This window comes from Saccoglossus kowalevskii, chromosome 12, assembly GCF_978046115.1.
Source record: "Saccoglossus kowalevskii chromosome 12, keSacKowa6.1, whole genome shotgun sequence".
Taxonomy (NCBI): Eukaryota; Metazoa; Hemichordata; class Enteropneusta; family Harrimaniidae; genus Saccoglossus; species Saccoglossus kowalevskii.
This window is the reverse complement of record NC_140652.1, coordinates 19,026,938-19,038,563: the sequence shown is the minus strand read 5'-3', so window position 1 is coordinate 19,038,563 and position 11,626 is coordinate 19,026,938. Positions and strand designations below refer to the sequence as shown.

At 34.1% G+C, this 11,626-nt stretch overlaps 1 protein-coding gene across 1 annotated transcript; it reads right to left on the bottom strand.

Moving 5' to 3' along the window:
* Positions 1–3,791: 3,791 nt before the first annotated feature.
* Positions 3,792–11,010, bottom strand: LOC146735600 (BMP-binding endothelial regulator protein-like). Its single transcript, XM_085505937.1, has 4 exons — positions 10,965–11,010; positions 4,893–5,189; positions 4,281–4,564; positions 3,792–4,100 (listed from the first exon to the last, which is right to left on the bottom strand). Exons 1-4 carry the CDS (start codon positions 11,008–11,010, stop codon positions 3,792–3,794), a joined length of 936 nt encoding a protein of 311 aa, XP_085362063.1.
* Between the last annotated feature and the right edge of the window lie 616 nt (positions 11,011–11,626).

The following is an 11,626-nucleotide window of genomic DNA, read 5'->3' as shown; positions in this document are numbered from 1 at the left end:
TATTTTTTAGTTTGATATATTTCATATTCATTCTTTATTCCACCGACAGTTTTACATATTAAACAACAATTCTTCAAAAACAATGGCAACAATTCTTTAAAAGATATTAAAATATCTAGGTCTACTTCAGTGAATAAAAAAATATGTCACGGTTATTCATGTAACAGACTTTTACGTATCTTCTAAACGAATCTAAGCTTAGTAAAAAAACTCAACTCATTGTTGATTTCATTGAACGCTTTTGAACTTTAAAACTAGAGACATGTTATTCATGTTAGTATGATGCCATTCGCGAGTACGGTTTCATAAAAAAACAATAGCAATCTAGTATCCACTTTCCCGCGTCAATCTCATAGTTTTGTTTATGTCATCGACACATTAGTGAATGTATTCCCTTTTTATTTCTGAACAGGGTTCTGTTTCGATTTCTGTACCTCTGACCGATCTGGTACGAACACATTCAAACTTCAAACACACTTCACATGCCTTGGGTGATATTTTCACGTTCATTATTTTCATGATCTTATTCAAGATAGCCAAATGGAGGTCATTTCTGTTCCATAAATTAAAAAAAAAAATATGCATTTCTACATTCCTGGAACCAGGTCGCGGCCGTGTATCGACGGTTTTTATTTCAAACATGGTACATACATTGACATAAGGTTTTGATGCACTACATTTTGTTTTCCAGGTCGGATTCAAAATGACCAAGCGGCGGTCATTTTATTTTAATATTTGCTATCCCGGAGGCATATCATTTGCATGCCTTGACCAATCATTATAAATTTATATCTATGTCATACATAGTGTATCGCACTTATGCACATATGCATTGATTGGGTAGTTCTCTCAATGGCAGTCGTTTTGATGTTAAAAATTCGGCGACATATGCTCGTTCATCGTTTCATAATTGTTCTTGAAGTCGAAATCGTTAGTGAATGAATCTCAACCAGCGGATTTAGCCTTCCCATCGTGTCTGGTGCACGCTTGTCCAAGATAAGGGTCAACCTTTTAATGTCCACCATAAGTCGAATGCTACAATCACTATGCTACTGTTCTTTTATTACCTTCCATGCGTATAGCCTTGTATTCAGTAAATTCCTGAATAATCGACTTAAATGACCAAAACGTTAATGTTTGTTTGCTTTTTTATAACGGATACAAAGACCATTCGCATTATTCCCAGTGTGATGTAACACATGTGGCTTCTTTGAATATATCAGTGGCCATGGAATGCATTCAACATGAAGAAGTGGTTTGAAACAATTGTGAACGAAGTGATCTTGTGATACCATGCAACTACGTGGTAGGAAGTTACCATGTTGTGACTGCGTGGTGCTAAGTAAATTGGGACGAAGTGGTCATGTTGTAGGAAAGATGTTGGCGCAACGACATCGTTTTGGGCCAAGTGCGTGTATGATACAAATTGTAATATAAGTAGTACAATTGCCTGGTATGTAATGACTTGGAAATGACCTCGCAGGAAATGGTTTTGTAACGAAGTGACCAAAAGTGTAGCATGTTCCTTTTGAAATATCTAACATCATATAATGTTGGAAATACCAAATGTTGAATTAAAACATAATCTTACAAAACTAAATTATTTTATATGTGTCAAATATACTTTTAGCTTCAGTCATATCCATGTTATTCCACATAAATATGCGTTTTTAGCTGCTAAAATTTAGGTGATGTAATAGCGATAATTTTAACAGTTCTCTAGTTGTTTCAAAGATAATGTTCTAGATTCAAAACGTATTTATAATAAAATCTATATGAGCAATAAAGACCAATAAATGAAGACAGTAAACCAGACAGTTTATACCATATTGCTATTTATAATTCGCCCTTTCATACATGAAACATTACAACCAGAAATTGTTACAGAAGTACTTCCACTATCAATTTGACTATACTAACATAAAGATTCGAAACTAATCGACCTGCATGACTCAACAAAATTGTATGTCTACTGCTAGAAAAAAACAAAACATTAAATAAGTAATAATCTGATATGGAGTCCAAGGAATCACCATACTTGTCATATTCCTAAGAACGTAGTAAAGAGTTCCAAGCATTCATTGTCAGTTACTTTATTGTCGAGGGCAGCTGTAGAAAAGATAATGTAACCATCAATCAAGTTTAATACAATTATAATGTAAAATAACATATAGGTGACACTGTTTTGTTGCACATGATTCTTGTATCAGTTGTTTCCTATTATTCTACAACACTTCCGTTATGACGTGTGAAAATGATGTGTGTATTAAAATGACGTGTGTGTTTAAAAATGACATGTGCATTTAAAAATAACTTGTGTTTAAAAAAATGACGTGTATGTTTTAAGAATGACGTGTGTGTTTAAAAACGACGTGTGTTTTAAATGATGTGTATATTAAAATGGCGTGTGTGATAAAATGACGTGTGTCATTTTAAAAATGACGTGTGTGAGGTCGAATGGAAATTTCGTGTGTAAAAAAAACGCGTGTATTAACATTTTTACGCCTGTAGGAGGCGCTATTTTTGAATGATTTTTTTTCGTGTGTGTGAAAAAAAACGCGTGCATTAACCTTTTTTACGCATGTGGAGGGGGCTATCTTTGAATGATTGTTTTCGTGTATGTGTAACAAAAATCGTGTGCATTAACCTATTCACGCTGTGGAGGCGTCGTCTCAAGTTCTAGTCATTTTCGTGTGTAGATTTCTATAACATCAATGAGGTACGTAGAAAGAAATGTGTCCAGCGCGAACGTTTTATTCATTCGGCCTTATAAATTAACCAACACTGTCAGAGGCCTGTCGATTTATTACGGATAGACGTATTGTCTTCTGCAACCATTAACACGAATACATCGACAGGCCTCTGACAATGTTGGTAAATTTTTAGGGCCGAATGAATAAAACGTTCGTGCTGGACAAGTTCCTTTGTACGTAACTTATTGACGTTATAGAAATACACAAACAAAAATGGCTACATTTCCACAGGCGTGAATAGGTTAATGCACGCGATTTTTTTTAAAACACACACACGAACAAAATCATTCAAAGATAGCGCCCTCCACAGGCGTAAAAAGGTTAATGCACGCGTTTTTTTTTGTCACACACACGAGAAAAAAAAATCATTCAAAAATAGCGTCTCCTACAGGCGAAAAAGGTTAATGCACGCGTTTTTTTTTTTTACACACACACATTTTCATTCGACCTCACACACGTCATTTTTAAAAACAAACACAGGTCAGTTTTAAACATACATTATTTTAAAATACACACGTCATTTTTATATACATATATTTTTTAAAACACACACGTCATTTTTAAACATACACAATTTTTAAAACGTCATTTTTTAAACACACATATTTTTTTTAAATACACACGTCGTTTTAATACACACGCCATTTAAAATACACACATCTTTTTTAATGCACCTACATTTAATGAACACATACACACATCATTCATTTTGAAACACACACCATTAAAACGCACAGTCACGTCGTTTTTAAAATGCACACATCATTTTAAAACACACACGCCACGGTCTCCAATACATCCGTAATTTTGAATTATTAGTACGTGTTATTCTAGTATACACAAAATAATAAATTTACATGCCGCGCCTCGTACACATTGTACTAACCTGAACTGTCATCAACAAAAAAATATCATAATCTACTTGAATTTGACCCATCCCAAGTAAAATGGGTACAGACAACAAATCCGGAAATATATTAAGCACATTCTTGGGTGTTATAATACAATTAAACTGTGTCTACTCTCAGTCGAGTATACCTACCTTTCAGGCACCTCCCAACTATTTCCAAATTCGTAAATGTCAGCATTATTTTTAGACACAATAAGTCCATCTGGTTTCATCAAATCGTCATATGCAATACCATTAGCATTGCCTAAAAGGCCGCAGACATTACCACGCATACTCGGATCTTTTAAAAATATATTTATTCCACGGGTTGTCTTTGTCCAGATAAGAGATACAGCGGGGTCGTTTATTTCAACGTACATTCGACCGTCTTTTACATCTACAGTGCCTTCAGCGTCGCCAATTACGGCAGAGGAATTCATGAACATTTGTCCTTTGATCTGAAAGTATACAATACAATGTGAGTAGAATTCACTTATTTTTTTTTTCTTAAAACTTATTGTCAATTAAAAATTACGACGACGATTGTTTTCATTAGTCGAAAAAAGAAAAAAAATGGTGTGGCAAGTTGAGTGTGGACGATATATAATTTGAAATAAAGCAACATTAAAATTGCTTACCATAAACGAATTGTTCTTTAGGATTTTTAGTAACTGAAAACCGCCTTTAATGACATTTACAGACTCTATGCGAGACAAGTACTTCGAGCGCAAGTCGGAATATTTACCCCGGAAATCGGCATTGATTTGAAATGATGGATGGGCAATATTCCGACAATCCTGTGTCAGAATATACGTACATATGCCTTGGAAGTTATACCGCATGCCATCAAATGTTGTCATGTGCGGATCTTTCTCAACTTGTCCTAAAAAATATGAAGGTGTCTTTGATTCGAATGTTTTATCTGAAATATATATGGTGCAATTTATGCTCTGCTATGTCAGTTATTGATGATTATATTTTATACGACGTACCGTTTGTATCTTCGGTCACAGGAGCGCTTGTCAGACCTTAAAATAAATTAATATTTGTTGGAAATTAGGATTGTTGCAAGGAGTATGTTGATTAACATCTACTCTATAGGGGCATTAAATTTAATTAACTAATTTAAATATCACAATTTATTATTTTGTACTACTATACACAGCGACTACATACAATAGCCAAATAATCACGCCTAAAGCAAAATACACACAAATCCTTGAAAGCTAATTTCGCAAAATTATACTTACATCTGTCAAGATTTATTTGTTTTAGGCTATTAACAGCTGTCAGCTCTCTGTAGTAAATATCATAATCCTTTCGCGGTTCGAATGGACCGATGAACGTTTGAATACTTCGCTCTCCAGCCGGAGATTTTAACATTGACCAGCCTGATGGGAACCCCTCGGGAACTTGTCCACCTGCTTCTTGTATGTAATAAAATACTATTTTCTCTTTTTGGATTTCATTTCCAATTCGTTTAGCCAACCTGAGTTTGATAAGCGCACTTTCGCATGATTTCCAGTCAGCCGTAACCCTGAAGCTAGCTTTAAAACAAACAAAATAATAATAAAGTTTAACTTGACTTAATTAATATTTTCTGCCCAGGTGTGTTGTATTGAATGTATAAGTCACTAAATATTCGAACCACTTGCATTAATACTTATATTTGTTCACATGCTAACATGTACTACGGTGTTTAAGACGTGTCCCAGTTTGCTGCCTCAATAAAGAAAATTAATATAGCGTTTGTTTCAAATGACGAAACAAAATAGCGACATATGTATTTGTAACTTGTTTCATTGCAGTTGTAGGTAGAAAGATTGTTGTTTCCTGCACGTTGTCTTTGTTCGATCTTTTTCACGCACTGTACAGCGTTTCATGATTACGCCAGTTCAATTCTTTTTCTAGTGATAGATGTAATGAATATCGAATTGATCACATATACTGTAAAATGTTAATGATTGAGTGAGATAATTTTACTGAATTATTGTCATGTCATAAAGATATGGCAATAAATGCTTTTTGCCTTGCTCGTGGTGTAGTGTAAACGAAGGCGAAGGTATAGTAAGGAGAATATTTTGGCGTCGTTGGTGATGTTGTTGTTGTTGGCGTGAATTGTGGGTGCGATAACTAAAGTAAATTTATGTATGTTATAAACAAGCATACAAATATGGCCAAGTTCGATATTTGTGCCTTTTTCTGGCATAATTAATGAGAGATGGCTACTGATTTGTTTTCGCTTGTGGGCGCGATAACTCAAGTAATTCTTACATGATTGAATACAAATTTATATATGGCTGGCATAAACAAACATGCAACAATGGCCAAGTTCGGTGTTGGTGCATTTTGCTTGCATAATTAATGAGAGACGCCTACTGATTGGTTATTTCTTGTTTGTACGATAACTCAAGTAATTTTTACTTGATCGGGTTCAAATTTATATATGTTATAAAGAAAGGTATAAGGATAACCAAGTTCATTATTGGTGCACATTACATGTATAATAATGAGATATGAAGTAATTATTTGTTCAGTTAAAACGTAATTGTTGTGAAAGCTTTTTTTTTAGTTAAAGAAAAATATTTTTAATGTTTTGAAATTCAATCCTACTAATCTGTATCAGGATTTAACCAGAAAATCCATGGTGTAATAGTTGTCTTGAAAACCTTCGGAATTTGTCATCGATGTGTGATTACGTGTACATTTCATGTTATTGGAACCAGTGCCATCTTAAGTTCATTATAGAAAAATGACTTTGTTTTTACTCTAGTTAATATTTGACCTTGTGTGTGAAGTCACTGTAAGGTAATTAGATCTGTTCAAGGTTTATTTTCAAACACATTTGTCAGTTTATACTGTGATCAGTAATCTTCTCAAATAGCTGCATTGGGTTAACTTAGTACAACCACAACTATGTACAACTATGTGTGTCTTTTCATTTCCATTGTGTGACTTGAGTATATGACGTAAACAGTAATAATATGCCAGTAAATACTTTACATACTATTTAAAAGTATCTATAATAACACGTATAAATCAGAACATTAGATCATTTACTGTTTTACAACTTCCTATCACATATTCTAGTAATAATACTTCACATTAGCTTAATGATTATTTTAGCTATTCTGGAGTAAAATGAAACCAACAAAAACGATGAAAGCAAAACATCACAAAATCACCCCCGCCCCCAAATGTATACCTTAGTTAGATTATTGGTAATAAGAAATGAGAACGTCTATGTTACCTCGTTTGTGTGTTGTTGGTCTACTGCATTTTATTACCGAGTTGATTTGCACAACAACACCTTGCATGATACAGAACACAACTTCAGAGATTTATATTTCATTATAACCTCAAACGATCTCATTTCGAGTAAGCAGTGAGAAAGAGTTCGAGCGTTTGTTGAATAGGAAGTGTTCTGTATATTTACAACGTCATATCATGTTGGCTTTCATAACTTTCACATGTTTCGGATTAGTTATAATATTACGTCATGATGGTTTTTATTGCTGGTTTTCAATAATATAGTGCACATTTGGGAATTTGGTATTGGTTGGTTTTAAGGCCTGTTATTGATAAAAGCAAAATTAATATACTTTGGGCTAACGATTTTAAAGTCCACATTGTGTCAGAGAATTATACCTTTAGCTAGAGTAGATGGGTCCCAGTATACAACAGATCAACCATCATGTCTTCCCTACAATTAATTAAGTGAAGTTATATTGTACCACATAAAAATCAATCGATAATACAGTCAAATACAGACTTAGTGTGATCAGCTTTAAAACAACCTGGTTTATAGAGTTCAATAATTGACCTCATAAAATCTGGTCAACTGGAAATTTCATATGCCTTCTTTGTTTGTGTATGATTGTCACCATCTGTTGTTTGTGATAGAGACATCAATTTGTTATTGAACATCCTGGTTATTTTATTATCAATTTGAGTTATATTTGTGTAAATGTATTTCTGGATTATACATATAGCAAACTCTCCAAATATAACCGTATATTTATTAGCAAACGCGGAACGCGGTTTTTTATGCTGCAATAACGTACAATAGTCGATGTCTGGTCACAAATGGTGATATTTCTACTGTGTGACTGGTACTATTTAGTTTGTGTCACAGCGGACGTTAAACACCCGACCACGGCGTTTTCTAATTTAGTGAAACAATTGTAAGTCCTTGGTCAGAAATGTGAACACACAGCTATAAGTATGTAGGACTCGTGTATTAATCACTAAACCAAAATTGTTGTTAGATTGCACGAATAGTTCTGAATCCCTGTGGCGTGTCTGCCATCGAACCCCACTTTGCTACATAATCAGCGAAGTTGACGGTTGTGGTATTACGTAAATAACATATTAGTCGCACATTCTTGACTGTCATTATCGAACATTTCGGTGTTCAAACCGGCGTTCTACGTTCGAATAAGAGGAAAAGTTATAACGTTATATCCACCAAGATATTTTATCATTCGCATAGTTATATCCGAATATAGTGTGTGACCGATTTAATATTTTTTTTAAATCTTTTATAATATTACTTAATAAACGTCTTAAGCATCCAAGATGAACTCGAATGCACTTTTTTTAAATCAGTGTTTGAATAATTACTGTGTTCCACGATCTGCGTTGCATCTAATTCCAAAATATTTTGCTTCGAAATTATTAGCATTTATCCACAAAACACACTCTTCGTAAAACTATGTTTGAATATACTGATATTACAAGTCAATCCGTGATATCGCACAGTTTTAATTCCGAACTTGATACTTTGATCCTTCGATTACTGCAATCCGATTGTTCTACTGCATTTAAAGACAATGTATATAGCCAGATGAATTATGTATCTATAATTACCATTTTTTGCGATCCAAATTTCAAGTGAGGGCAAAACGCGTTTTTTTTAACATTAAAACAGAGAAAACTCTCCATTTTTATTTGTTTGAGAAATAAATCAACAGTGAGGTTTCGTAATTTGTTCGGGTATATTAACGTAACACTTTAATTTTAAAGCATATACAAATCGACCAAATTACCATGCCACAATAGATCTTTAGAAAATTGATTAAGCTTAATCGGATGTCACTATAGAGCGTCATGCACCAAATGTAAACAATAATATATGCATTGTATCTCTAACAATATCATTCAACGTCATACTTATAATAATACTCCACGTACTGCATCTAGCAAGATATGTACTTCATCGAAAATATATCATTTGAATATTGAGAATCAAAATGTCACGTTACAATTATTCAGTTTAATTTTTTTAAATATACTTATATATATTTTAAATATATACGAATCAAACAGCTTAAATAATTGTGGCGACCGGCACAATTTTCGATTAAATACAATTCAAGGAAAAATGCATGCTGCAACACGTACGATATACTTGTGATATTAGTACGATATTACAAAGCATCGCAACGAGTTACAGTCACTGCAGTTGTAAACCTCGAAAACAAATCTAAATTTCAGATACCTGAAACTTTCTCCAAACCATGTTATCCTTGATATCTAGATAATATGTTTGATATATTATGTATGTGTGAATTAATAAATGAACAATCTTCATGTTTTGTTCACATGAAACACAACTCAATTGGAACTAATATATGATGTGCCACGTTACATATGTACCACTCACCCTACTACCTCCGCCAGGCATTATCGTCGCACAACTACATACAAAATCGGGCACTGAATACAAAAAACATACGAATCTGAAGAAGGTTACAAAATGAATAACTCTACTTACTTGCACCAATAACAAGAGACACCACCAGTGAGGCGATACAAATTAAGCTATGCATCATTCAACTAGTCAATGTAATCTGAGCAAAAACCTGAGGTAAATGTCAGATAATGTAGCAGCAGTATCTATTTAAGGTCGTATAATAGAACATGTGCCTCCTGTTGCTATAGACAACAAAGCCGGTCATGTACAGTCATATACACGCCCAACAAATTATATACCACTGTCAATGTCAAAACATACTTAGTTGTCTGGTGAAAGGTTGCAGGGATAGTATTCAGGTAAAATCAACACGCGTATGTCTCTAATGATGTAAATACTTCACACCACACGCTTGTGTTATCAAATGGTTTTGTTTTTTACAATAATGAATTGAAATTATTATCATATTCCATGCCTAATACTGTCATGCTGATTGGTCAGAATGCAGTCACATGGAAGTCGTGAGAAGGGTAAAACGACCGCCGGCAAAATTATCAAAATTAATGACTCGTGTGGATTTAAATACGGAATGGTTATAACAAAAAACATTGGTCAGCTCAAATTTGTACAACTAGGAACATTGTTGAGAAGGCAGAGCTTTTCCCTTCCGTTTCGAGTGAGTATTGCGTGTGCATAGTATGTCATATTAACGTAGACTAATTTGTTTCAGGCGGCGAAATGTACATACGTGTATCTGGTATTGGCATTATACTAGATATTTCGTTAAATCAAGATTTTCATTACGTGACTCGTCTCCTCCTTATGTTCTTATTATAGCTGCATTACGTGCTCTTGTATTAGCAAGAGCATATCATATAAGTATATATAGTCTGAAGTGTATATTTGATATTTGCGGGTATTGTACATGACATGAAGGACCGTTCGTTATTGCATGTTATATTAGAGCATTATTAATACCAGTGGATTTTATGAACCCACGTCATTGCAACAGATTATTCGCGATAATGCATCCCAGTATTGAGCCAAGAACCTGAATACAATGTTGTTTTGCACGACGAATGAATGATACGCTATTGGAAAACAAGATAAATTGTTAGGTAACAATTATTAAGTACTAAATTCAACGTCAATTAAAATGGTCCATTGCAAATAACAACGGATTTCAATATCCAAATCAGACAGTTTTGCGAAGACATCATCGTCTGATCTGTACACGGAAGCTCGCTCGGTCGCACCGTTCCATCTACAAAAGGCCTTGGAATTTAATGAAGGATCGGTAAAATACACGACTGACAAGTTAATGCCTTATTGGAGAGATTACAGCGATTAGAGGATAAACACCAACTATATCGGAATTACAAGACGAGCTTCTTAAGTGTAAGAGATAGTCAAGATCGTATATTCTGCGTTTCGGTGGTATTAAGGTAAATCAATTTCGTCTATTTTATAGTCATAATTACATGTTTTATATGCTGTAGTTCATTTTTAATTATGTTATTTGCACCGTTTTGTATATCTTCTTGTGAGAAATGGTACTAAAAATTAAAAGTGTGGTATAAAAAATCTATGGAATTGGCTAAGTAGAAAACAAGCGAATATTATTTACCTTTAGGAGACCGATAGTCTCTCCACGGACCAGTATAGTTGGTCATCGCAACTTAGAGGTCAGGATACTAATGGTACTAATAGTAGTATGAGACCGCTTACAGTTATTCGCGATATAGACTTTGATGTTAAAAACACTGTCATCGCCTCCGATGGTAGTTTTGTTCATATACATATGTTAATTGAAAATAGCTCTTTTTTGTTACTTAATATACACGCTCCAAATAACGAAATGTCACTCTTTTCGTTTTTGGAACATATTCAATCGTGTATCGACAACTTAGATTATGATCCAGATACTCAGATTATAGTTTGGGCGAATTAAATTTTACCTATGATATTAATATTGACCGTCGGGGAGGCAACCCTATGCCTGGGTTATATCCAAGAAATCATTTTCAAATTTGCTACAAAAACATAATGCAATTGCGACAGAATACATAATCACTCCGCTACATGACCAAGCATGTTGCATCTAACACTCATACGTGTGAATCCCTGTGCAGCTCCACTCAAACACACACAGCCACTGGCATACAATATCTGCCTGACCTTAAGACCCCGTTTGTGATGTCACTTGATTGGCTGTTACAGGATATCAAACATAAATACTAACTCCAAAATGATATCCACCTTCAGTATTTAGTGTATAGTAAATAGTGC